Source organism: Heterocephalus glaber, unplaced genomic scaffold, assembly GCF_053883595.1.
Source record: "Heterocephalus glaber isolate CG9 unplaced genomic scaffold, H.glaber_assembly_v1.0 deba00001004, whole genome shotgun sequence".
NCBI lineage: Eukaryota > Metazoa > Chordata > Mammalia > Rodentia > Bathyergidae > Heterocephalus > Heterocephalus glaber.
Genome location: NW_028258179.1, coordinates 4,491,525 through 4,518,567, shown reverse-complemented (window position 1 = coordinate 4,518,567; position 27,043 = coordinate 4,491,525). Strand labels below are relative to the sequence as shown.

The 27,043-nt window shown below is 52.6% G+C and overlaps 1 protein-coding gene across 22 annotated transcripts in view; it reads right to left on the bottom strand.

Annotated features, from left to right (window-relative positions):
- Armc9 (armadillo repeat containing 9) overlaps positions 1 to 27,043 on the bottom strand; it is a 102,766-nt gene that overhangs the window by 58,595 nt on the left and 17,128 nt on the right. For 20 of the 22 annotated variants that reach the window (XR_015450575.1, XR_015450574.1, XR_015450576.1 and 17 more), the window contains 11 exons: positions 25,847 to 25,939; positions 21,912 to 21,936; positions 17,506 to 17,663; positions 16,160 to 16,258; positions 13,636 to 13,670; positions 11,072 to 11,183; positions 9,464 to 9,556; positions 6,206 to 6,296; positions 4,076 to 4,199; positions 2,239 to 2,378; positions 1,151 to 1,227 (listed from right to left, as the gene is read on the bottom strand). Coding sequence is in view for 19 of the 22 variants with exons in the window: in XM_087209388.1 (XP_087065514.1) it covers positions 1,151 to 1,227; positions 2,239 to 2,378; positions 4,076 to 4,199; positions 6,206 to 6,296; positions 9,464 to 9,556; positions 11,072 to 11,183; positions 13,636 to 13,670; positions 16,160 to 16,258; positions 17,506 to 17,663; positions 21,912 to 21,936; positions 25,847 to 25,939 (1,047 nt within the window). In the remaining 3 variants the exon portion in view is untranslated. Of the gene's footprint in view, positions 1 to 1,150; positions 1,228 to 2,238; positions 2,379 to 4,075; positions 4,200 to 6,205; positions 6,297 to 9,463; positions 9,557 to 11,071; positions 11,184 to 11,894; positions 12,007 to 13,635; positions 13,671 to 16,159; positions 16,259 to 17,505; positions 17,664 to 21,911; positions 21,937 to 25,741; positions 25,940 to 27,043 lie in introns of those variants that run through there. The other 2 variants (XM_087209400.1, XM_087209403.1) reach the window with 2 other exon arrangements.

The following is a 27,043-nucleotide window of genomic DNA, read 5'->3' as shown; positions in this document are numbered from 1 at the left end:
CCCACGCTGTGGTGGCCACAGTGAGGGACCCGGGGTGTGCCCGCCACCCGTGCCCAGCACACTTGCAGTGTGTGTCACTCTGAGAAGGCCTCCCACACGCACTTCATTTCCACCACCTTGACCATATCTTTCCACGTTTACCGACACCACACGGCACAAAAGCATCTGCACACAACCACACCAGCTATCTGGACTTTGAGTGGCCTCTTTTCCCATACAAAATATTTTAATGTGCACACAGTCGAATAGGCTCATGCTTTTCTTCTGGGTTCAGGACCAGGACATGTGGGTGCAGCCGTATTTGTGCATAAGCACAGTTCTAGGTCCTGAGAAACACTCAGGGAGCCCTTCCCACTCGTTTTCAGAGTAAATGCAGTGTCTACAGTCGGTGACACACAGAGTCCTTCACTCCACACGGTGTGCAGAGCTGACACTGCTGCCCACATGCACAGCGCTGCGCTGAGTGAGGAACAGAGTGCACTCGGGCCACGGCGTCCATAAGCCTGGCTGTGCGACGCTCACAGTGACTGACAGGAACCGTGACAGCTACCTAAGGTCCACTTGCTGCGGAAGCCATGCCAGCCAGCCACTGGACGGCAGGACAGACGCCATGAATGAGGTGGACAGGGCATAGCTGTGTGCTCGGGATGGGCCAGTGTGTGGGGACTCAGTGCCTCCCTCGTGACCCAGCGGCCCTGCCAAGATGGCCAGCAGCGCCTGATCTGTCAAATCAGCCCCACCCCGGCTGATGGTAAGGCCTGGCTCCTGCAAGGTGTGGTAAGGGGCCCGGGAGAACTAGCTCTGCTGAGTGGATTCTGTCGCTTGCTACCTGCACCTCTGCTTTATAAAAAGGCCTTTGGGCCTGTAAATCAGAGAGTGAGAAGATAACCCAGGTGTGTGGAAGCACAAACAGGTCCAGCCCATCCGAGGACACCTGGCAGGACCCTGTGAGCCGAGGGCCATGTTTGGGTCTGAAGCCAGGGCCTTCGTACTGAGCTGCACCCAGCCCTCTTCCTTCCCTGGGGGCCAGGGTCTCACTAAGTTGCTAAATTGCCCAGGCTGGGCTTGAACTTGCAGTCCTCCTCCCCAGGCCTCCTGAGCGCTGGGATTACAAGTACTTGTGTCCGAGACACCGCCCCTGACCCCGTACCTCGTGATTCTCATGCCCGAGGAGATCCGAAAGGACTTTCAGCACCAGGCCCGCCACCTTGGCACACATGTTCTTCCCTGTGGGGACAAAGGGTGACTTTTGACTCCGAAGCAGTTTCCGGAGGGGTAGATCTGCTCTGTGACCATGGGGAAGGGAATCTACTCTGCCCTCAGAGGCTGACGGACAACTCTGCGGCCCAAGGACACAAAGGCGTGGGGTGCGAGGAGCCCCTGGGCTAGGGGGCTGGTGGTGTTGTTCCCACACTGGGCACAGCCAGTTCCAGTCAGTCACCTGTGGCACAGCAAGGCCCTGTCCCAAGCGCACAGAAACCACACAGCCCTTACATCCCCACACCACCGTCATCCTTCGAGCTGGCTGGCGGGAATGAAGACTAACAAGCTTTTTAAAACCCGGGGCTTCAGGCAGAGGCGCCTTTCAGAGCAGAAGAGTGGGACAATGGTCATTGACTCAGTCAACGCACAGGTAGGGAGTTCAGAACAGAGCCAGCCTGAGACACGGAGCTTCCGGCAGGGGCCCCGAGTGCTCCACATTTTGCCTTTCTCTCCGGCCCTGCGGCCTGGTGCCTCTGGTAATGAAGCCCCTCTGTCCCCAGCTAAGGCCACTGCCTCGGCCCAGCCAGGGAAGTGGTGTGTGAGGCCCGAGTGAGAACCCCCAGCTCTGGGGAAGGGGGGAAGCCATCACCGGCAGGACATGTGGCACAATGTCACTGCTACTGCCACCAGCCTAACCCTGGGGAATTCTAGGGACACCCTTCTTGTCTCTGCAGGGATTTTTGTTTTGTTTTTGAGACAGGGGTCTCACTGTGTAGTCCAGGCTGGCCTTGAACTTGCAGTGATCCTCCTGCCTCAGCCTCCCAAGTGCTGGTATTACAGGTGGACACCCAGCAAACTTCCTAACTTTGAATAATGAAGATGAAAATGTGAGAGCTGAATTCTCACTTTTGGGCGGGGCCTGTGGGTACAGAAACATTTCCTTCAAGCCTGAGGGCCTTGACTGAGCTGGCAAGGCCTTGCCTCCCGAGCGGATTCTGAGGGACCCTCCTTGCCAGCCACCGTCCCTGTACAGACCTGCACTGCGGAGGCACAGGTTCATGAGCAAGGCCACCGCGTACTCCAGCATGTAGTCGGACAGGCAGTCAGGCTCCCTCAGCTCCTCGATCAGCCAGAAGATGAGGCCATCCTGGATCATCGCCGTCTGCAGCGGGCGCCTAGGACACAGGACTGGTGAGCTGGAGCCACGCAGGGGACCTGGCACCATGGGACGAGAATCACAGAAGGGAGCACACGGCAGATATGGACTCTGTGTCCTGTTCCTGCTACACCCATTCAGCTGTGGCACGAGAAATTCTCTACTGCTCAGCGATGTGGTAATGAGTCTAAGACACTTCTGTTGGCTTGAACCACTGGTGGCACCTGGGTGACGGTCCTGTCTGTGGCTGTAGACCTGATGGGACTGTCCTCCATGGCCGGGGGGGGGGGGCACTGTCCAGCAGGTACCGCTGGTGGTTCAGAGCCCCAGGGCAGCAAGATAAACGAATTCCAGCCACGCCAGACGTAGTAAGGAGGCCTTAGGCTTTGGGAGTGTCCTTTTCCATATTTAGAGTCAGCAGGGTATTACTGCAGATAGTGAATGGATATTTAGCTTGGCATGGTGGTGCACACCTGTAATCCCGCCACTGGGGGAGGGGGGCTGAGGTAGGAAGATCTTTGAAAAACAAAAGAAACAAACAAAAAATTGAATGGATATGTATTGATAACGTTTAGTCTACTTCACCCAAGGAACAGGCCATAGAAATACCTTTTTGAAAAATAGATTTTTATATAGACTCTTTATAATTTAGTTAGCCACCCTAAACTGTATGAAAATAAAGAAAAAAATAAAAAGAGCAAAAGGACAGATGGTTTGCCAGGTGTGGCAGCTCACAGCTGTAATCCCAGTACTCTAGGAGGCTGAGGCAGGAGGATCACAAGTTCAATCACAGCCTGATGAACTTGGTGACTTAGATCTTGTGTCAAAATCAAAATGTAGAAAGGCACTGGGGATGCAGCTCAGTGTGAAGCCCCTGGCTTCTATTCCCAATAATGTTAAAACAAACGAACAAACTGAAAACCCAAGTGTCCACCAGCTAATGAGTGGACACACGAGACGCAGCACATGGCAGATGGAAACGTCACCAGGCAACAGAGGCACAAAGCACCGACTGGGCCTGAGGGGGAGGAGCCTTGAGAACAGTCAGGGCAGGTAACTGCAGGGATGGGCAACACGGTCCTGGGCCTGTCAGGGAGGAGGACTCAGGCTCTTTCCATGGTGATGGAAATGCTCTAAACACCCTAAAATTAGGCCATGGTGATGGGCACGGACCTGCAACCCACTAAAACACCTGGCTTGCCTCTGAAAGGCGCTAGGCCTCATGGAAGTAATGGGGCCCTCAACTGAGTCCTGGGGGAACAGAGGCCTCCTCCGCTGGCTGCTTTCTAAGAGTCCGACATGGAACTTCCAGGTCACACCAGGCCCGGCTGACACCGCACTGGGCTGTGGGGATGCAAGCAGAGGGGGCAGGAGGCCCTGACCCCAACCCCACAGGGCCACCAAGCATGGACACGAGAGGCGGGGGGCAACCCAAGGCCGCTCACGGGGCGAGACAGCCAGCACATCTGGCACCAGGCCTGGGGGCACCAGGAGAGTACAGAGGCGCTGTCGCTGCAGCACACTTTCTGTCCCTGCGGCTGGGAGCGGGTCCCTTGGGTTGGAGATTCGGGTCCAGCCTTGCCCGGAAGCCCCCAGCCCCGCCTCTTCTACAGGAAAATCATCACCCACCTCCCAGGTTTCCGGGGAGCTGAGTAAGCTCCCAAACCACCAATCCGATTTCCCAGGAGCCCAGGTGGCCTGTGGCCTGGTCGTCACCTGAGGCTGAACTTCTGCAGAGCCCCGAGCATATTCTCACGGGCCACCACGTCCTTGTCCTCCTCCTTCAGCCTGGCCTCCAGCATCCGCAGCACTTGCATGTTCTGGGCCAGGTAGAGGCGACCTAAGAACACACCAGAGAGGACGGGAGAGGGCCAGGGTGGGTCTGCTTTGCTCCAGCACTTAGGAAAACCGGACATGCAACACAGCATTTCATATCAGAAAGGAAGTCATTATTGTGGTGGTGCATGCCTATAAGTGCTCAGGAGGCCGAGGCAGGAGGATTGCTGCGAGTTCAAGGCCAGCCTGGGTTACACAGTGAGACCCTGTCTCAAAACAGCAACAAACAGCAACAAAAAATATCATTGACATGTTCCCAGCGGCATGAGCCGCCTGTGGCACAAATGGGTCCAATCACTTTTGTCGGTCTTTCTACAAATAAAATTGATAATAAGCCCCATAGTGGGACAGTCATGCATGTAGCACTGGTGGTTAAGCCGCCAGGCAGAGAGACATATGAATTCCGGCCCCATGGCAACCGTGGTAAAATGCATTTCTTCTAGAAGCTAGTTTTACTGAATCAACTAATGACACTTCCAGTAAGTTGAGCATAATCCCTGGTATGTCCCTGTGGGGAGCCCTGACAGTCAGCTCTGTGAGGAAAGGGGCAGCAGGCCTGCATCAGACTTCCCGGCCCTCTGCTGTGGGGGCAGCCAAGGAGGCTCTGACCATGCCCCCTGCACCCTCGGGAAGCCACGCCTGGGGTCACGGCCACTAACCTGTGCGACTTCCCAACTGATACAGAGATGTTAATTTTGACTGTTTTATTGTTGGTTTTGTTTTTGTTTTGTTTTTTTGAGACAGGGTTTCACTGTGTAGCCCAGGCTGGCCTCAAACTCCCAGCAATCCTCCTGCCTCAGCCTCCTGGAGTGCTGGGATTACAGGAGTGTGCCACCAGCCTGGCCTGTTTTGTTGTTTTTTGAGACAGGGTGTGTCCATGCAGCTCAGGCTGGCCTCCTAGTGCCACCATGCCCGGCTACAGAGATGCAGGCTTCCACAGGGTCATCAGCCCAACACTTCTCAGCACATACCCTGTCTTTCAATACATGCCTGCCTGGAGGATGGACTAATAAACACATCAATGAATAAACAAACTTTCAGAAGACCTGTATTCATAATTTGAAAACTTTAATTCATATTAAAAAGAGCTCAAGCCAGGCATGGTGAGGCATGCCTAAAATCCCAGTACTTGGGAGGCTGAGGCAGGAGTATCACTGCAAGTTCAAGGGCACCCTGGCCTAAACAATGGGTTTAAGGCCAGCCTGAACTACATAGCAAGACCCTGTCTCTAAATAAATATTTTAAAAATAGGGGCAAGGGATTTAGCTCAGTGGCACAGTGCCTGCCTTGCAAGCGAAAGGTCCTGAGCTCGATCCCCAGTACAAAAAATAAATAAAGTATTAAAATAAAAAAGAACTCAAACAAAGAGGATCTCTGGGACAATCGCTGCACTGTGTGAAATCCCTGTTACTTCCGCCCTGGTGGGGTGTCACTTGGGGACTGTCCAGTCCTTCGGCTGGGGAGCTGGTCCTATGTTGGGGGAACCAGTGCTGTGCTTATTGGAATCAGCTTTCACTATTCTGCCAACCTTACTTAAGTAGAAAATGACTGAAAAAGTATTATCTGTTATGGGCTTGAAAGAAATCTCAACAATATTATTATAAAGCTAGGAAGCTTAATAAAACAGATAATAAAATAAACTCCAAACGCCATAAAATTTGCTCTGAAAGAAGCTACCACAATATGACAAGAACTGATCTTCACATGAATTAAATAAGAGTAAAGTGAGAAATCTATCTTTTTTGTGGGGTCGGGTGGTACTGGAGCCTCCACACTGAGCTACGTCCCCAGATCTTTTTTATTTTTTACTTTGAGACAAGGTCTTATTAAACTGCCCAGGTGGGACTGGAACTGGTGATGCTCCTGGCTCAGCCTCCCACACAGCTGAGATTATAGGCCTGTGCTGCTGTGCTGGGTGGAACCACGTCTTCCCTGAGAAACAGGAAGAAGGTTCCTTTTCATACGTGGAGGCTCCCCTCGGCCCTCTCTGCCCCTGGGGAAAGTGCTCACCTTCGGCCAGCGATGCCACAGCGTTGATGAGCCGGGCCATGTACTGCCGGACCACCTCGCTCTTGGAGTGCAGCAGCTGCAGCACGCTCCTCTGTGGGGACAGACACAGGGTGAGGGGAGTGGGAGACCCGGCCTCCTGGGCTCGGCTTGTTCCCTTCCTCCCCTGAACTTATTGGCTGGGAAATTCACAGACCAAAAGCCATCTGGACGCCTGGAAGTCCCGACCTTCCACCTGCATCCAGCAGACTTAGGAGACCCCGTCCAGACTCGTGAAGTAAAGGAGGTGGGGATGCAACGTGGTGACAGCTGGTGACTCCCGGGTGACAGTGGCAGCGCCCATGACACATCCAACCCGGCCCCTGCTCACCTCAGCAAACCACAGGGCAGGGGTTAGACGTCAGTCCCCAGGGACAGAAGAGAGGACATGAGAGAGCAGGGGACGAACACAGCTCAGGAAGCAGCGCTGCAGCCCGGGATGCCGCCTGAGGCAGCCAAGGGCTCCGGGCTCACCCTGCTCCTTCACCCGCCCCTTCCCCCCAGAAGGCTGAGAGGGGGCACAGGCGAAGGAATGAAAGGGCCTAAAGGAGAGGCTGGGTGCCAAGTTGTGGTGCAAGTCTGTCATCCCTAGGGGAAAAGTGTCTGTGGGCAGGGAAAGGATGGAGGAGGGGCATCCTTAGGCTTTCTGCAAATCCTGACTAGGGGGAGTTAAAACTTTGCTGAAGAGAGCAATTAAGAGGACACCGGGAGAGATGATAAGCAGAGCAGCCAGGTGCACCAACCAAAAGAGCCACCCTCCCAACCTCCAGGAAAATGCAAAGGAGACAAGGGGAGGCACTTAAAAGAAAACTCTTAGTACACACACACACACACACACACACACTCACACACACACACTCACACACACTCCCCCTCCAGGGCCACTACATTGCTGCACGCATCCTCTTACTTAATCACTAACTACAAGTGAGCCTGTATGCAAGGGTTCCTCTGAAACCAACCTATAAATTCTGGAGACAAGGCCCTGACAAACACAAGCGGGCAGGGAAAACCAAACAAAAGCCTATCTAGGAACATGCACATAACTGACCGTGTCCTGGGTCAGGGTCCTATGGCCTAGCGTCCATCTGTGACAGTCCAGGCGGCCAATCAGGTTGTGACGTGGGAGGGAAGGCCTTTATCACTTGCTAAAAGGCAGCTGGGGACAAAGGCTGGCAGGCAGCCATCTTCCAGGGCCCCTTATCCTCATTTTTCACAGGGTAGCTTTCTCTCTTCTGGTTTCCCCTTACAAATAAAGCGTCTTCCCTTGTTTTAAACTTCAGTCCTTTAAACTGCTCCTGGTGCTAAGTTTACAATCGCTGTTGGGGGAACAGCAGTGTGCAACCCGAGACACAAAGGGCAGAACCAATATCGTCAAAATGGCCACACTTCCAAAACTGATGTACAGATTCAACACAACCCCAATCAAAATACCAATGGCCTTAGAGAACTAGAGGAAATGATCCTAAAATTTATATGGAAGAAGAAGAGACCTAGAATAGCGAAAGCAATCCTAGGTAACAAGAACAAGGCAGGAGGAATCACAATTCCAGACTTATATGCAATTCCAGACTTATAGTACAAAGCTGCAGTGATAAGAGCAGCATGGTATTGGCAGAAAACCCCAAAACAAAAAACCAGATGTGAATCAATGGAACAGAGTAGAGGATGCAGAAACAGTCCAAACACATTCAGTTATGTGACTTTGGACAAAGGGGCCAACTTACACTGTAGGAAAGATAGCCTCTTTTTAAAAAATAAATTTTATTTTATTTTATCCCATTCTCCCCCTCAAGCCCCCTACGATAACCTCTTTAACAGCTGGTGCCAGGAAAACTGCCTATCCACGTGGAGAAGGTTGAATCTAGACCCTAGGTCTCACCATGCACTAAACTAAAATCAAAATGGATCAAAGATCTAAATATTAAAACAGAAACACTTACTCTGCTGGAAGACAAAATAGGTAAAACTCTCGGAGACACAGATATAGGCAAGGATTTTCTGAACAGAACCCCAGTTCATAAGAGCTAACACCAAGAATCAATAAATGGGACTACATCAAATTAAAACGCTTCTGCACAGCAAAGGAAATAACACGGTGAAGAGACAACCGACAGAATGGGAAAAAAAATTTTGGCAGCTAGAGAGGACTAATATCTAGAAAAATAAAGAACTTAAAAAAATTAGACCTCCCCCTTCCCAAACGAAAAAAACCCAGTCAAAAAGTGGGCAACTGAAATGAACACACACTTCTCAGAAGAAGAAATACAAATGGTCAATAAATACATGAGAAAATGTTGTACAACTCTGGCCATTACGGAAATGCAAATTAAAACACTGAGATTACATCTTACTCCAGAAAGAATGGCCATGATCATGAAATCAGGTAACAACAAATGCTGGTGAGGCTGCAGGGGGAAAAGGAAGCCTTCTACATTGTTGGTGGGAATGTAAACTAGAACACATACTATGGAAATCAGTATGGGGATTCTTCAAAAAAATGAAGCAAGAAATTCCATTCAACCCAGCTATTCTTCTAGGTATCTTTTCCAAAGAGTTAAAGTCATCATATTACACTGACCCATGCATACCCATGTTTACAGCGGCACAATTCTTAATAGCTATGCCTTGGAAGCAGCCCATATGTCCATTAACTGAAAAACAGATAAAGAAAACATGGTATTTACACACCATGGAGTACTACTCTGCTATAAAGAAGGATAAACTTGAGTCATCTGTGGGAAAATGGACGCACCTTGAGACTATAATGTTAAGTGAAATAAATCACACACACACACACTGAAATAATGCATGGTTTCTCTTGTATAAGAAACCCAAAACAAAGAAAGAGCAAAATAAAAGATAATTTTAAAAAGAGACGGAAAGAGGGTGTGGAAGGATAGGCGAAACAGGCAGCTGGGAGGGAAGGGAGAGGAGGGGACATAAAGAATAAAGACGTGTTATGCACGTGTACCTCATGATGACTGTCATCATCACGTACCACAAACGTGTAGTAATAAAAAGAATTAGGGGACGAGGATTTAGCTCAGTGGCGCCTGGTCTGCCTCACAAGCGCAAGGTCCTGAGTTCGATCCCCGATACCAAAGAGAAAAAGACAAAAAAAGAAAACTATCCATTCAGCAGCTGCTTCTAGTCAGGGCCCCAACAAGCCGCGTCTGCAGCTTTTCTGGGAGCCCCGTGCGGCCCCTGCCCCGGGCGCACCTGCGGGCGGCTGTGACAGTCCAGGAGGTCGTTGCCGATGTAGGCCTGCAGCACCGTCTCGCGCTGCTCTCCGGGGTGCGACGTGGTCAGGCGCTGGAGGACGGGAAGGAAAGCGACAGGACGGGTCTCAAGGCGAGGGGCGAGTGAGGCGGCAGGCAGAGGCCCTGGGAGGGTGCGGGCGGGGCAGACTCGGGGCGCGGGGGCTCCGTGGGCAGGGGCTTTGAACGGGGCCACGCGCAAACCGGACTTCGCCGCCGCAGGCGGAGGGAGCGATACTGCGTGTGCAAGCGCGTGCGCGTGAGCCCGGGTGCGCGTGCAGCAGGCAGCGCCTCGGTCTTCGAGACTTTGGGGAGCCGGAGCGGGAAGTGTGCTGTGCTGCTTTCTGCACGGATTTCCACACTGTCCACGGGGACCAGGGAGTTCCTCGTGGGAGTGGGAGTGCGTGCCGTGTGCGCGTGCGCGTGGGAAGAGGAAGGCGGCTCGCTGAGGCGAGCAGGCCCTTGGTCTCCCAGGAAGTCCCTGAGGCAACCCCTCGAGGCCACGGGCCCTGCTTCTCCGGCCCCGGCCCCGGAGAGCGCGGTTGAGGAAAGGGCACCCGGCTCTCAGCGCGGGCGCTTGGCAGGAGCAGCAGGGGTGACAGGAGGGCGGGCAGCAGAGGCAGGCACACGCCCTGCAGGCTGGGGAAGTGCACATAGGATGTCAGTGCCAGGCCCCACGGAGGGTGGCGCTAAGCGTGAGGCAGCACAGACCCGCCAGTCAGTGGCAACTACCGCGGGCACCAGCCAGCAGTTCCCAAAGTGCAGTCCAGGGAACCCCGAGGGTCCCCCAAACCCTCTTAGGGGCCGGGGGTTTTCACACTAAGGTATGCCGTGCTAGTCTCGTGATCAGTCCTTCAGAGGCCATAGGAAGTGTGACACTGTGGCAAACCCAGAGTAAAAGCAGACAGGATGCAGCCGGCCTCCATGAAACCAGAAGTTAAGAAACACAAAATGTAAAACAATGCCACTCTTCTCTTTTTTAAGCAGGCCTGGGGATTGAACCCAGGGCCACTGCACTGAGCTACCTCCTCAGGCCTTTTTATTTTTTGAGACAGCCTCGTTTAGTTGCCCAGATGGGGCTGGAACTTGAGACCCTCCTGCCTCAGGCTCTCAGAGTGCTGAGTTCCAAGTGTACACCGCTATGCCCAGCTAACTAATTTTCTCTGTTGTTTGGGAAACTGTCATTTTTCATAAAAAATGCCATTTGCTTATTCATTCACATGAATTGATACATACATATTTTAAGCTTTCTCAGTTTTCAGTTCCAGTGCTGTACACACTAGAGATGAAATTCACATGAACAGGAGCTCTCGGCCCCTTGGTATGGCTGAGACCCAGGGCTGGCTCCGAGATGGAAGTGAGAATTCAGAGCAGGGCTGCTCAGCCTGCGTGTGTCTGTGACCAGGGTCAGGGCTGGGGACCAAGGCTGGCTGTGGCGTTATCACATGCGGGCAGTGTCCACAGGAGCTGTGTCGCACTTTGGCCCTTGGTGGCAGCTGGTGGCAGGAAGATTTTTAGCACGAGCCAGGTACGAGCAAGGTGCCCGCCGGGAAAAGGGAAAGGCACCTACCCAGCGCAGAGCCTGCAGCAAAAAGGCTTTCAGGCGGTCGCTCCCCCAAATCAAGTCCTTCTTCAGCTTCTCGTAGTCCAGGGAGGGCAGCAGGGGGACGTCCTGGAGTTTCCTGCTCACAGGCCAAAGGGAAAGGAAAGGACATCGCTCTGGAGCTGGTCAGGTGGCGCCCGGCTGCGCCCGCCCTGCCCCCACATGCCCCAGCCCAGGTGGCCAGCTCAGCACCACCTGCTGTGTTGGGGGACTGAGGTTCTCTTTTTTTGGTTTTGAGACAGAATCTCGCTAGGTAGCTCAGGCTGGCCTCAAACTCTCGGTGATCTTCCTGCCTCAGTTTCCCAAATGCTCAGTGTTACACTGCTTATATATATATATTTTTTTAATCACATTTTTCCTAAAACCAAGTGTCTGCCTGAACAGCTGTAGAGGCCACTGCAGCCCTTCAGCCTGGGGCTCCCCGTGATGGTGAAGAAGTCACTGTGGGGCCGGTGACTTAACTTTCCACCAACCTCCATTCTGACTGAGCAAAGCCCACAGGCCTGGAGAGATCCACTTAAAAACCTTAGGCCACTGTCGCTGTCCAGACTAGGGAATCAAGGGATGGGACGGGGATGGGAAACCACTTCAAAGAGGGAGGGGAGGACACTGGACCCTCGGGCAGGGCCTGGGGCCCAAGTGGAGGGCACAGGACGCCTGACCCTGCGAGAAGCCCTGAGTTGGAGACTGCAGGCCTCTGCTTAGAGATCCACCCTTCCCCGTTAGCCGGAGACTAAAGGATCGCTTCTGGTTCCCTGGCACCACGACACAGACACACACGTGTCCTCACATCTTGTTTTGTTGTTCTGCTGCATAAAAGGAGGTGAGAGCACAGGGGAACTGCTGAGAGTGGATGAGGCCTGGGGTCCAACTGAGGATCCCATCTCTATGTCAGCTTCCTCCTGTGGATGGGACACAACTGTCACATGAGATCTTTCCTAAACTTCACTCCCAGACACTATCTCACCAAGTTGCCCAGGCTGGCCTCAAATTTTCCATTCTCCTGCCTCAGCCTCCCCAGTGGTCATTTGTTTTAAGTGTAATGGTTCTGGGAGGCAGGATTTGGGCTGCTTTATAGTTTTATCTTCATATGTTTCTAGTATATGCAAATTTCCTACAATGAGCACCTATACCTATCGCTTACATATGGTACTAAGGAAAATTACGTGCTAGTTTTTTGGAAGTGTTTTTATTAGACAAAACGAGTCCAGAAGGAAGGGCCTGGAAAGAGGCCCGGAAATGGCCCCTTGAAGCCTGCAGGAAGAGCTTCCCACACCCCGCGGGAAGACGCACACGCACTCACTGTGCCTTTTTTTTCTCCTGAGGCAGATACTATTTTGAGTCTGGAAAGTCACAGAACTCCTTTCACAGTTCTAGTGGTAAATGACTGAACAGGATTCCTCAAAAGCGTCGAGATCAGGAGAGCCAAAGATGAGCGCTAAGAAGTTAGGACAACTGAGCCCTGGGCCACCCCAGGTGGAACCCAGCTGGGAAAAGAAAGCATCGCCGTGAAGGCGTGCAGCACATCCCACTAACTTTCTGATGTGGGCAATGACTGGGCTTGTATAAAACATTAACCCTTAGCCGGGGTGGTGGTGCACGCCTGTAATCCCAGCACTGGGGAGGCTGAGGCAGGAGGATCGCCTCAAGTTTGAGGCCAGCCTGGGCTAGACAACATGCACACCCTTACTCTGTAGGCAACCTGGCCCTGCGTCACAGCAAACCCAGAGTTTATGTCCCTGTCACTCTACTGCGTGTTTTATACACATAAGCCCGTTTCTATCCTCACACAAGCCCAGAAGCTACTACTATTCTTCTTCTCCTCTTACAAGTGAGCGAACTGAGGCACAGAGGAGTTATTTCAGCAGTCCCAGGTCATGGAGCTGGGGGCCGAGGCGGGATTTTAACCAATGCACTACATGACTGTGCCACCAGGTGACAGGAGTGGACACGATGCTGCCCTAGCCCCAACCTCCAGCCCCAAGCCGCCCACTTCTTGCTGAGGAGCCCCGGAGTCAGACTCTGCCGTGGGTGATACGGGTGAGCTGGACAGCTGCGCTCAGGATGCAGTGGGCGCAGCAGAGAGCAAATGCTCAGACTCTTGAGTCTGAAATCCCAGCACTCTGGGAGGCCGAAGCAGGACGATCACAAGTTCAAGCCCAGCCTGGGCAACTCAGTGATTTAGCGAGACCTTGTCTCAAATTAAAAAATTAAAAGGGTTGGAGATGCAGCTCAGTGCAAAGCCTCGGCAGTTCCTAGGACCAGCATTAACTAGTTAATGAAAGGCAAAATTCTCACTTCTACAGAATACCACGGGAAAAATAATCCAGCATTTCCCCCGCTTGATGCCACCTCCCCAAGGAAACAGAAGTAACGTTAGAAGACAGTGCAGTTACTGCCGACCCTGGCACTTCCTGTCAAGCTCACGGCAGCTCTGCTCAAAGTCACTGCTCTAAGCAGGGCTGCGAGTGGTCAGAGAGCTCCCTCTACTCAGGCCTTGTTAGTAACCATTCCTGAGGGCCGCGACTTACTCAGGTGCCAGGGAGGCGCGCAGCATGGTCGAGGCCTGCGGGAGTAAGAGAGAAACAGACGGCGTCAGTGTAGGCTGCGGAGCCCTCGCCCTGACCCAGGCCGGCAGCACAGCCGGGGATCTGCACAGTGTCCGATTCGCAGGCCTCCCCTGGACCAGCCCTGGCCACAGCAGACTTTTGCACCCCGCCCTTGGCTCTGGGAGACCCCATGGCACCAGTGTCCCTGGCTTCCTGGGGACCAGCTCACTCCCAGCACTGCCATGTCTGCCCCCAGGTGAGGGGACAGAGGCAGAGCACCGGGCTCTAGACCAGCAGTCTGGTCCCAGAGCCCTGGTCCCTCAGGCCTGCTGTCACCACCCCGTCCTCAGCCTCCCCTCTGGAGACCCACCTGCCTCAGCCTCCTTCCTCCTCACCTGCGGACTCGCCTGGCCTTGCCCTGCACCCTCACTCAGAGTCGCCTGCTCTGCTGCCCCCTGTGCCCAGTGCATGGAGGTGTCTTCCATGCTGCGCTGTCCAAGTCCCCCTTTCCCGCCTGTGCTTCTCCACCAGTCACTTTGCCCCCGGGGAACATGTAGCCATATCTGGAGACCTTTCCTGTTGTCCAAACCAGGGGTGCTGCCACTGGCATCTAATGGGCAGTGGCCAGGAACAGGGCTAAGCGTCGAGCCCACGTGCTCAGCCCCCAGCCGTGACAAGAGGGAGGGGAGGGGAGGGGAGGGGAGAGTTCTGCCAGGTGCAGACCCTGCTGTGCCAGCTGCCAGGAGCAAAGCCATCCTCTCCTAGGGCGCTGCCCACACGGGTCGGCTCAGCCAACTCTGGGGGCTCAGGTGTGGCTCAAAGCCCCTAGGCCTGCAAGGCTCAAGAAGAAATTACTTGTTTCCTGGGTGTGGTGGCACACATCTGTGATCCCAGTACTCAGGAGGCTGAGGCAGGAGGATCTCTGAGTTTAAGGCCAGCCTGGGCTACATAGGGAGACCCTGTCTCAAAAATGAAAGAGAGAGAGAGAGAGAGAGAGAGAGAGAGAGAGAGAGAGAGAGAGAGACAGAGAGACAGAGAGACAGAGAGACAGAGAGAGGGAGGGAGAGGGAGAGAAAGAAAGGAAAGAAAGAAAAGAAAGAAAAAGAAAAGAAACTACTTTTCTAAAACTTGGCTCTCCAGTGTTTAGTGACCTGCAAAGAAGGGTGGATTTGCTAAGATCTCTGAGTGCTAAGAGCCCTGAGGCTGTGTCCTTCTTCCGCTAGGATCGCGCTGCCTCTGCCCTCTCTCTGTCCCCCGTGCACAGGGGACACGCGGCTCTAAGGCACCTCTGGGAGTGCAGGGGTGCGACTGAACGCCTGCTCAGTCTCGGCACTGGGGGAGCTGTACAGCGGCTGTGTGGCCACCTAGTCTTTTTAAAAATGGATTTCATTTTGTTTTTAAATTATAAAAGTGAGAGGAACAAGTGAAAGCACTTAGCAATCTGAAGGGGGCAGGGACGTCCGTGGCACTGACGTGGCTGCACTGGGGCATGCGGTGGCCCGGGAGTGGCTCTCACTGCAGCGCCTCCAGGCCTTGTGAGCAGCGCTCGTTGCCTCAGCGCAGCAAATGGGGCCTCACAAAGCCATGGGGCTGCCCGCTCTGGCTTCCTCCGGGTGGGTCATTAACTGTGCACCTCTCCCTCTTTGCACGGGCTGCTAGGAAGCTCAGAGCCAAACCCCAGGCCTGCCTCTCCAGGGTCCAGCCATGCAGCACAAGCATTTCTGTCCCTGTGCTTTGCCTACCTTTATTTTCCTTCCCACACCTTTGCTCATCTTTGTCTCATTTCCCGTGTTTGTGTTTCCTCATAACAAGAAGAGGCGGCTGTGGCTGTTACTTTAAATACCCCAGCTGGTCTCCCTGTAGGAAAACTAATATCTTCGCACCAAGCCTTATCTCAAAGCAGTGGCTCTAACACACAGGTGCCCCCGCCCAGCTCTGAGCGCCCGGTGGAAGCTATATTCTCCCAAAATGTCAGTGTCGGGAAAGTGGAGCAAACAAAGGTGAGGTAAATGTTCTCGAGGAAAGGAGACTGAGGGGCCCTGGTGACCATAACGCTCAGCCCCAGGCTCCCGGAGGAGGGATGCTGCGAAGGGCACCCAGGAGACAGGAAATGGCCAGTAGATAAGAAATGGACTCACTGTTTGATTTAACTAGTTGGTGATTATATAGTTATATAACAGGGTCTTGCTACATAGTCCAGGCTGGCCTCGAGCTCCCTGTGATCCTCCTGCCTCAGCCTCCTGAGTGCTGGGATGACAGGGGCGCGCCACCACACTTGGCTTCATACGGCTGTTTTTAAAGCCGGAGAACGAAGGCTCCCTGCCACTCCTCTGCCCCGCGATCACGGCACCCCGCTCCTCACCCACGCAGGGGGCTGCAGGCCTCACGCAGCTTCCTCCTCCTCCCAGGCCGGCGGCGGGGCCTCTGACGATTCCCTCCCTCACCTTCCCAGTCTTTGGCTGCCTTCACTCTCCAGTGGGGGGACAGGCGGGTGACAGTGCCTCACCGTGCCGGGCCTGGTGAAGTCCACGCTGTGCGCCAGGCTCTGCCGCATCTGGTTGCTGAAGAGGCGGACGCAGACGCTCTGCAGGTACTCAGGAGTGATCTGCAGGGACAGGCGAGGTGAGGTGCAGGAAGAACTGGAGGAGCTGGACACGCCAGGAGGAAGCCACGCATGGACCTGACTGACAGGAGAACCCGCCAGTGTCCTGCAGATGCCACCGAGACATCGCAGTTCTGAGCTGATTCCGCCTGGTGCATCTCCACTCCCGTGGAAAATAGACGCGAGTGCATATTTTGTAAATTGAAGTTAAAAAAAAGAGGCCACTCTGTGGCCACAGGGAGTGCCAGGCGTCGAATCAGAGGGTCTGGCTCAAGGCCTGGGCTCCTGAGGGAACCGGAACCTCTGCCCAGGACATGCCAGCCTGCCCAGCAAGAGGACACATGTCCCTGCCTTGTCGTGTGAGGGGCGAATGAGGTCCAAGGCATGCCTGGCACATGGCAGGTGGCAAAATAAACACTTGCTGAGTGAATGACAGAGACATTATCCATGAACTGAGTTGCAATAGCATTAAAATGTAAACATCCCTTTTTCATCCTGAATTGTAAATCTTGTTCCTTCTCTGTAGCCCCCAAAGCACGTTGGAAAATGATTTGTGCTGAAAACACAACCTCACCGCCCTCCTGAGGGCCCACCAGCTCCTACTGGCTCCCCCTCAGCCTTCTCCCATGGCAGCCCAGGCCCTGGCCCTGAGGCGTGGTCCTCCACTTTTCCCCAGCAGCCACATTTCCCCACGGAACTCATGCGGCAGTGGCCACCACGAGGACCTTGCAGGGTCCAAAGTTCTCATCTTCGGCGTTCTCTGTGTAATCTGAGCCTCTGAAGCAACCCTTGGCCCTGCCACTTTCCTCCTCTGACTACCGGAAGGGCGACCAGGACCACCCCTCCAACAGGCAAGTCTGATATGTCACCACCTTGCTCACAACAGGTGGAGGAGGAAAGGACATGAATAGCCAGTTGACCAAAAAAAAAAAGCATGGCCAACAACATAGGAAGATATATTCAGATTCATACATAAATGCAAATTAAAACATTCAGGATATCAAGTTTCCCTTACCAGTCTGGCAAAGATTTCAAGGTTTAATCCTAGACAGATTTGCTATGTGTATGGAGAAACAGCGACTGTGACACACTGCTCGGGGACAGGCACTGTTGACATTTTAGAGATACAATTTTGCACCATTTATCAAAATACTGATCCTCATACCCCGCCTGGCAACTGCCCTAGTAGGATCTCATCTTACCTAGGTTCAGAGATTTACAGATACATCCATAGCTAGCAATCCCCTTACCATCTTGCCGCTGACCGTGGCCTCTAGAGAATCTACCAGCTCAGCCGTGACCCCAATGAGGTTGTGGTAGTCGGCCTGGATCTTATTGTACCGCTTCAAGTATGTCATGGACCGGCGCTCAGCCTCGACCAGCTGCTGGTGCAGCCGCTGCAGCGTTTCTAGGGGAGAGTGGATATCAAAGCCCAACGTAAGAATAGTAACAATGACAACCACAAAATAAAAAATAACTATATATATATATTTTTGGTACCGGGGATCGAACTCGGGTCCTTGTGCTAGTGAGGCAGGCGGCGGAACCACTGAGCTAAATCCCTGGCCCTAAAAACAACTATGTTCTTCTCCAAGGATGACCACACCCACGCTCAGAATATTTTGCCATAACAATGAACTTGGCACTAATTTGTGCTTAAAATTTTTCTTCTACGTCATGCCACATGTATTTACAAAATGCTTTGTAATCATTGATTTGAAATTTCTTGTTTCCAGAAGTTCAACTGAATCATTACTAGGTTTCCTAACAAAGTGTCTTTCTTCACTGAACCCGATGGAAATTTAGTTCTTTGCTCTACCTCTAAGAAATAAAACCAATGTTTCTTCCTACATTCGGCTCACAAAATGGATGAAGCAAACCTGTGTCCTTTTCCTTGTCTCTGCATTATGAGGTTGTCTGCAGGCCACGTCCTCTCCGTGGGGTTATGTATTATTATATAGCCCAGGCTGGACTCAAACTCAGGGCAATCCCCTTGCCTCAGCCTCCCAAGTGCTGGGATTACAGGCATGCACCATACTACAGTATTTTCTTACCTTCTTCAAAAGCTTATGGAAACTTCATCCATGAATTTTTCTTTTTTTTGGTACCGGGGATGGAACTTGGGACCTTGCGCTTGCAAGGCAGGTGGCAGAACCACTGAGATAAACCCCCAGCCCTCATCCATGAAATTTTATGACCAAGATACACAGAATATTATTACCCAACCATTCCATTCAAACAGCAGCACCTGAGTCTAGCATTTAAGTAAACTGGGGGCACACCAGTAGCCTTGGCCGTGGAAGGATAACTGGGTGACAAGTGGTTGTCACTGCCAGTCTCTGAGCACCATGGCAACACTGCACCGTGGTGTCTTCAGCTGTGGATGCACACTGTGCCCACCGGGCCCTACTGCATGGACATCCTGCTGGTGCCCTCACAAAGCCCCCACTAAAAGCAAACCTGAAGACTCGGAAACTGTGGCTCCCTTGCTGAGACCCCAGAGGGAAGCACTGGGAGAGGCACAGGCTCTCCTATTCGCACTTCCGGCCCCTGGTTACCTGATCTGCAAAGCTCAGCCTCTCGTGGAGACCTAACTGGCAACGCTCAAAACCTGAGGGGCCACCAGAACCCGACGGGACCAAGCCCACTCTGAACAAGGACCCAGAGGATGCTGCTGGAAGCTGGGGCCTGGTCTCCAGCACCCAGGGCACGGGCGGCGGTGGCTTTAGATGTCTGACCCCCTGCATCCTGGCAAGCTGTAAAGCAAGTCGCTTCCTTTGGCTGCCTTAGGAATTTGCCTGTGATGACCTGAATGCAGTGGAAATGACAGTCACTTCAGAGGTCAGCTTAGTGTGACAGCCAACCTGACTCCATTTGTGTAAGGTCCAGTGATTCTGGGTGGTCCCCTCCCCTTCCATCCTGTGTGAGTCAACTCCATGTTATCTTTGTGACCTTTTGATAGAGCAGTCTACAACTGTTACCTTTACTACCTTGAAAACAGAGGACTCCTGCACCTGTGAGATACTTTGTTTTAACTGAACTGCGTGACACTGCTCCGACCCCCACTAGCTTAACAAAGTTCTGCTCCTGTAAAATTCCGTTTGTGCTCCCCTCTCCTTGAGCCCTCCCCAAATAAAAGAGCCTTAAAAGGACCCTGCAGACTGCTTTCCTTTGTCCAGAGTTTTTCGAGGCTATGATAATAAGACTCCATTTAATTCAGTGTGGCGCATCTCTATAGTTCCAACTCCCCTGGCCCTATTACATTAGAAAAAGTGACCACTTCCACCTGCTACGGTCCAGGGCCTTCTCCACTGGACTCTGCCTCCATGTCCTGAGGACCCCGGGGCACACGGAGGGACATGAGATCCCAAGGCCGATCCGATTGAGCCCATGGCTCCCACCCCACGTGGAAGAATGATAACCGAGCATGGCTGTTTCAGGCTGAAGTCCAGTGCTCCTTTGGGCAGCAGCAGGACAGGCAGGAAGGTGCATTTCTGGGAGCAGCAGGGTAAACCGGAAATGCCTGGCCCGACCTAGGACTGAAGCTGTGCCGGGTGTGGGGAAACTGGCACAGGGTCCCCAGGCCACGGAGGGACCACAGCAGTCAGGACCTCTCCTGGGGCTGTGCTCCACCCACCCGCCACCAGGCCACCCTCAGTCTCTAGGGTGACCCCGCAAGCCACCTCCACCTGTGCACTCGGAGCTGCAGGTGGGCAACCCAGAGGGCAGGACCAGCCACACATCTGGAACCAGTGGGCTGGCAACTGTGCGTGAGGAAGATGGGAGCAAAGAGCAGGCGGGAGCATGAGCCCTGGAGCAGGGGGCAGAGAGCCTCAGGCACTGTGAGTGAAGCTGAAGGAATGAGGTGTTTGAGGAGGGGCTCAGAAGAGAGAAACAAGATTTTGTGGGGAAATGGAGAAAAAGCTGCACTCGGAGAATAATCTGGAAACATTGCATTCATGCCCCGGGAGCTGCAGGAGGCCATGCTCGAAGATGACGGACGGCCGAGGTGTCTGAGGGATCCAAGGCAGCAGAACACCTGGGCGAGGCACAGGCTGCTTTTAGCCAGTTTCACAGAATCAGGAGCAAAAAGGAGCGGATCAGAAATAGCTGAAGAATCTGGGGCAGGCTGGGAAAGGAGACTGGAAGGTGCAGCCCAGCGGCTGCAGAGATCGGCACGGGTAGGAGGCAAGTGTTCTGCACTGTGACGAGAGAGGGCCCGGGAAGTGGGAAGCATCTGTCCGTGCCCAGCCACAAGGCCTCCCAGGCCCCCGGGGTCGGGAGTCCAGTGGGTGCGGCACAGCCATGCCGTGCTGGGTTTGCAGCATGGGGGACAGGAGGGTTACAGGGTCCCAGTGGCTTCCTCTGAGAATTCACAGGGTCCCCACAGTGGCCCCTGCTGGGCTACAACCTGCAGACCTGCAGGGCTCAGGGCTGCTGGCCCCTCAGCTCCACGGTGCCACAGCAGCCTGCAGGCTGGGTGTGGGCGTCAGGGTGCAGCATCTGCCCTGCTGGGCTTTTGCCTGTGTCCCTGCTGTTTCCCTCTCCTGGCCATGGCCTCGCACACATCCAGAAGCATGGGATGTGCATTCTAGGGCTCGCAGCTCAGCCGGCCTTGAGTCTCGCCTGAGGCTCGGCCTCGGCCTTAGAGCAGCTCTGGGGACTCCCAGGGACAGAGTGAGAGCGTTTTCACTGTGACATGGATGCAAACCTTTGGTGGCCGGGGACAAAACGCTGTGGTCGGGTGAGTGTCCCCAAGGTGCAAGTGTTGGAGGCTTGGTCCCCAGGGTGGGAGGTGGGGACCCAGGCTGCGCCCATGTCTTGCTGGAATCTCCAGAACTGAGAGCCAAATAAACCTTTCTCTTTCCAAGTTAGTGGGCCTCAGGCACTTCACTTTGGTGACAGAAAGATGAGTGGCACCTGAGGCGACTAAGATGAAACAAACATCCCGGCCTTCCTGTCTGACACCATCCCACCTGCCTCACAGGACAAAGCTGAGAATACTACCCATCTGTAAACAGAGAGTTAAATAACCTACACATATTTCCTTTCTTTACAAAAGATGAACTTCCTGAAAAGTCCAAAAAAGCAATGGCAGGAAGTTTTAAAGTCTTCCCTGACATTACTCTTCTTCCAAAAGGGGAAATATGATATTTCTCAGCCCAGGAATTTCATGTAGCGAAACTCCCCCTGCTGGGAGAGGAGGATAGACCTACTAAAGGCATGAAGCACATCACACACCCTTTCCAACACAGGAACTTAAGCGGTTCTCAAAACGTAGAATGATGTGGAGCGTGGTGGTGCACACCTGTAATACCAGCACTCAGGAAGCTGAGGCAGGAGGATTGCTGCGAGTATGAATAATTCTTTTCTCACCTACACTGCCCTGCTTCCTATGGAGCATGGCAGTGGCTTCCTCTACAACATTCCCTGGACCCTGCATACCTCTCCTCACCTTGGTTACTTCACATACAAGAGGAGCTCACACTACAGCCCTCTGGAAAAGTGGGCCCCGAGGCACTGTGCACATTTAGGCTTGTGAAAGCCTCATTTGCTAAAGCCACAGATTCTCTCCATTTCTGCCCCCACCTCCCAGTTTAAAACTCGAGCCAAGCCAGCAAAGTTGTCCTTAGAAAGTGTTTCTTCCATGATTTACCTTTGTTGTGTCGTCCATTCTCCTTCTGGGATGAGAAAGAAGTTCAGGAAAACAGGCATTCGGCACACAATGCTCGGGGTGTCAACACTGTGCCCAATCTGAAAAGGACTCAGCCCGCTAGCAGGATTCTCAGGATAGTGAAGGGCAGGTCCCAGCACTGCTCCTGAGACAGCAAGGAGCCCAACAAACCCTTCTCTCCATCCCAGCAGTCTCAAACCATCCCCACAGCCTCCTGCCTGGCCTTCCTGCCCCTTCCAGTGGCCCTGCCACTGCTGCCCCAACGTGCTCAAGCCAAACGTGAATCCAGACCTCATATCTCTGCCTTGTACCCTGATGTCCCCCCGAAGCCCCATGCACTCACAGATGGGGCTTTGGGGGCGACTAGATCATGGGTGTGTGATGCTGGATCAGCCCAGGGATAGGTTTAGCATGGTTCTGGGTGTGGGTGATGGAGTTACTGAAGAGGGAAGACCCAGCCCAGATGTGAGTGGCACCAACCAGCAGGCTTGTAGTCTGGACAGGATGAAAAGGAAAAGGAGAAAGTTTTGCAGCTTCCTGTTTGCCGCTCCATGGACTGTTTCTCCTCTGCCATGCCACCCTGCCTTGGAGCCAGGCAACTATGAACTGCAATCTCTACAAACTGTGAGCTAAAATAAAATTTAAATTGTGGGTGTTGGGTATTTAGTCCCAGTAAGAAGAAAGTAACTAAGACACCGCAGCACTGTAAATTTAAGTCCACAGCTTTATCCCAGAGACGCTGAGATTTGGATGAGTACAGTGGCTAAGGCCACAGACCTGGAGCTGTACTGCCCAGGTTCGAATCCCAGCCCCTACATGTCTGGTTGCATGACTGAAGGCAAGTTATTTCAAATGGGGTTTCCCCCCACCTAAAATCATCTGAATTTTTTGGGAGGAGGTTAGATACGGTCTCGCTCTGTATTTCAGGCTGGCCCTGTACTCAATATGTAGCCCAGGCTGCCCTCAAACTTGTGGCAATCCTCCTGCCTCAACCTCCCGATTGCTGGGATCACAGGTGTGTGCCACCACGCCTGGCTAATTTCATCTTAAATTTTTCTTTTCTGGTACTGGGAATCGAACTCGGCTCTTTGCACTTGCACAGCAGGCGGCGAAACCACTGAGCTAAATCCCCAGCCTTAAATTTTTCTTAATTATTTTGGTAACAGCTTTATTCATATACTGTGTAAGTTACTTATTTAAAGTACATTTCAATGGTTTTTAGCATATTTTCAGAGTTGGTTTTTTCTTTCATTCTGTGGCCCTGAGACTAGAACTCAGGGCCTCTCATGTGCAAGGCAAGTGCGAGGCCACCGAGCCACATCCCAGCCCTACAACCAAGCTTGGAACCTTCGCATCACCCCTCAAGGAAACCCTCTGCCTGCCAGCCCCTCTCCTGTCGCCTGTCCATGAGTGCACTTTGTTGCAGCTTTGCCTCCTGTGACTCTTTCACATCAAGACCACTGTGCGATGCGTGGCTTCAGCGTCTGGCTTCTCTCACTCAGCCTGTTTCCAAGGTTCATCTACACTGTGAGTAGTGGTCCCCTTCCTTCTGTGCTGAATCAAATCTCACTGCATGAACAGACCTCATTTGGTCCATGCAGGCATCAGCTCACAGACATGGGGGTTCTTTGTGCTCTTTGCCTATTAGGGATAACGCTGCAAGGTGCAGTGTGGACAAAGGTTTTCATTTCTCCTGGACACACAGTGAGGTGTGGAGTTGCTGGGTAGTATGGTAAGGTATCCTCTGAGGTAGCTCAACCTGGCTTTTTTGTTTGTTTGTTTGAGACTGTCTCATGATGTAGCTCAGGCTAGCCTCGAACTCAGCCATCCTCCTGCTTCAGCCTCCAGGGTGCCAGGATGACACGTGTGTCTCCATTACCTGGCATTAACCTGTTTTTTGAAGGCTAATGATATGAAGAAATGTTCTCATCATTTGTTTAAAATATGTAAAAATACCCACACATTCAGGAGTCTGTGTTTACTATAAACATTGTTTACTTCAGTATATAAACAAATTGCTTTCCAAATTTTTTATAAGAAATGATCAACTTTCTAATCAAGATTTCAAAAGTAAATATTTTTGTTTTCTTTTTTTGGTAGTGGGGAATCGAACTCGGGACCTGCTTTCGAGGCAGGCTGCAGCACCACTGAGCTAAATCCCCAGCCTTGAAAAGTAAATTTTTTGAGTAAACACAAGGACGTTATCCACCTTCCTCAAATGCTTCTGAGGCTCCTCCTGCTTTACAGGACTTCACCCAAACCACCCTGACCTGGCCCTGCCCGTCTCCGATTTCCTCTCTGCCCGGCCTTCCGGTCCCAGACACTGGGCCAGGGCCTCGAACAGGCTGCTCCCCACCCGGGATTCCTGTCCCTCACCCTGTCTGTTTCAGATTTCCATACTGTCATTCAAAATCCCGACTACGAGACTGCCTTGGTCTCTTCTTTGTATCCATCCAGGGCAGAAACCTGATGTGTAGCACCTCACTGCCAATACTTCCTTCCGCGAAACAAGGAAAACAAAGGAACTGAGCACACGGTTGCTACTACATTCAGAGTCTGCTCCAAAGCATGCTGAGCACACACGCGGGCGACAGGCGACAAGTGCCCAAAACCAGCCTGATGGCCCAGCTACCCAGTGCTTACCAGGTGCGGGGCTGTCTGAACCAGCTGAACCTATTAACTGGATCCTCAAACTTTCTATGAAGTGGGTACTATTATTAAATTAATATATTATTAATATCACTAATACAGTTTACTGGATGAAGAATTTCATCTAGAAGGCGGGAGTGGTGGCACACACCTGTGATCCCAGCACTCAGGAGGCTGAGGCAGAAGGATCACCATGAGTTCGAGGCCAGCCTGGGCTACATAGCGAGAACTTGTCTCAAAAAACAAATTTAATTTAGATTCTTAACATATTAATGCCTATAAGTTTGAAGCTGAGAAATGCTTTTTAAAAGAGTACTAAAATAACTACAAGCCAATTATAAAAGTGCTCCTTGTTTCACCTCAGGTCGTTGCTTGATATGGAGGGCTGAGAAGGGAGGGATCTGAGGGGAGGGAAGCTGTGGCCTCAGGGCCAGGGCCACCTCTGACCGCAGCCCCGGGGCTCCACAGCGGAAAGCAGTGTGGCTGGGACTCGGGGACAGCGTCAGGCCTGAGAGCTGAGAGGACGGCAGAGCCTGGGGCCGAGGGTGCCAATCGGAGCGGCTCCGTTGGGAAAGGGACTCAAATGCTTCTCGTTGGGATGGCAGTGGGTCTTCTGCGATAAAATAGCTGACATTTGTCATTCAGGTCAACGAGACAAGAACCCACTTCATAATTCAAAACATTATATCCTTGGTTTGAAATAACTTCAGTTTTTCTGCTTGTTTGGGTACTGGGGATTGAACCCAGGGCCTTCACGCTGAGCAAAACCCCTGGCTCTATTTTGTACCTGGAAACAGGGCCTTGCTAAGTTGCCTGGGTTGGTCTTGAACTTGAAATCCTCCTGCCTCAGCCTCCGAGAATGCTGGGATTGCAGGCATGTGCCAATATGCCTGGCTTGGTGTGAAATAATTTTGGACGCCTGCTTGTTCCAAATGAGCGACGTGTCCTTACAGACTAACCACTTTGGGAAATCTGTCACCATGGGTGGGCGACTGAATGTCCTTCTGTCCCCTTTGTACTCAGAGGTGCCCACGGGAGCTGGATTCTGGTGACAGCAGCACAACTCTACCCTGTGTCGTCCTGTCTGCCGTCCCCCGCCCTGGGGCGCCCTGAGTCCCAGGCTGCTCTAACCCCAGCTGGTCTCATTCGTGTCAAAAGGATACATAGATTGATAGGGCCGGGGATTTAGCTTAGTGGTTCTGGCCCCTGCCGCACATGCACAAGGTCCCAAGTTCCATCCCCGGTACCAAAACAAAACAAAAGGATACATAGATTGTTAAAAGCTTGGGTGTGTTACTGGCTTTAAAAATTAGTGCTAGAAACTTCTCGAGCTTCAACTTTAACTCTGGAGTCCAGGAATCCTGAAGTGAAAAGAAATAAAGGAACACAAGATAAGAACACTCTTTGGTTTGTCAAACAGCCCTGGCAGTTACAGAAGCCGAAAGCCAGCTGTCTGGCCAGCAGTGTGACAGTGACCAAGCAGGCATGGGGACACAGGACAAATGGAAGCATTGAGACGATTTGACTGCCACAGCAGGGAAGATAACTGTACACAATCAGAACCCTTCATGTTATTTAAACACAAGCACAGTAATCCTAGCACTCGGGAGGCTGAGGCAGGAGGACCGCAAGTTCAGGGCCATCCTGGGTGATTTAGTGACTCAGTAAAACCCTGCCTCACAATGAAAAATAAGTATAGGGCTGGGGATGTAGCTTGGCTGCAGGCCCTCATTTCGGTCCCCAGCATTATATTAAAAATTCTTCCACGGGCCGGGGATTTAGCTCAGTGGTTCTGTCGCCTGCCTCACAAGCGCAAAGACCTGAGTTCGATCTCCGGTACCAAAAAAAAAAGTCTTCCACGGGCCGAGGATTTAGATCAGTGGCTCCACCTCCGGCCTTGCAAGCCCAAGGACCTGAGTTCGATACCTGGTACAAAAAAAAAAAAAAAAAGGCTTCCACCCAACCCAAGAATTTCCACCCCAAAGCAACAATGTACTAAAGTTTCATACGGCTGCTGCCTTGGCTCTGCCCCCAGATCCCCCTCCCTGTGGTCTGGACCCTCCTCCCACCCCACCCAATCTGTCCCAGGTGTCATCTGCTGGAGCAGCAGAAATTCCAGGTTTTGTAAAAGATTTTTAATTCCCTGGCACTGGCTGGGAATTCTGTCCACAGTGTGTGTTGTCGGGGGTCAAAATGACATCCTGAACCCTCAGATCCCGAGGCCACTGGGTAGGGTGGTGGTAGAGGTAAGCATGGGTAAGATGAGGTCTCCACGAGGCTGCTGGACCTCCAGGAAGGGAGTGCAGACAGCGACACACAGGGAGTGGCCGTGGGGAGACGGAGGCAGAGACGGGAGTGAAGAGGCCACAGCTGAGCATAGCTGGGAGAGGACAGGAAGGACTTAGTCTTGGCCTTTGGAGGGCCGTGGCCAGCCCACACCTGACTACAGATGTCTGGCCTCCCGA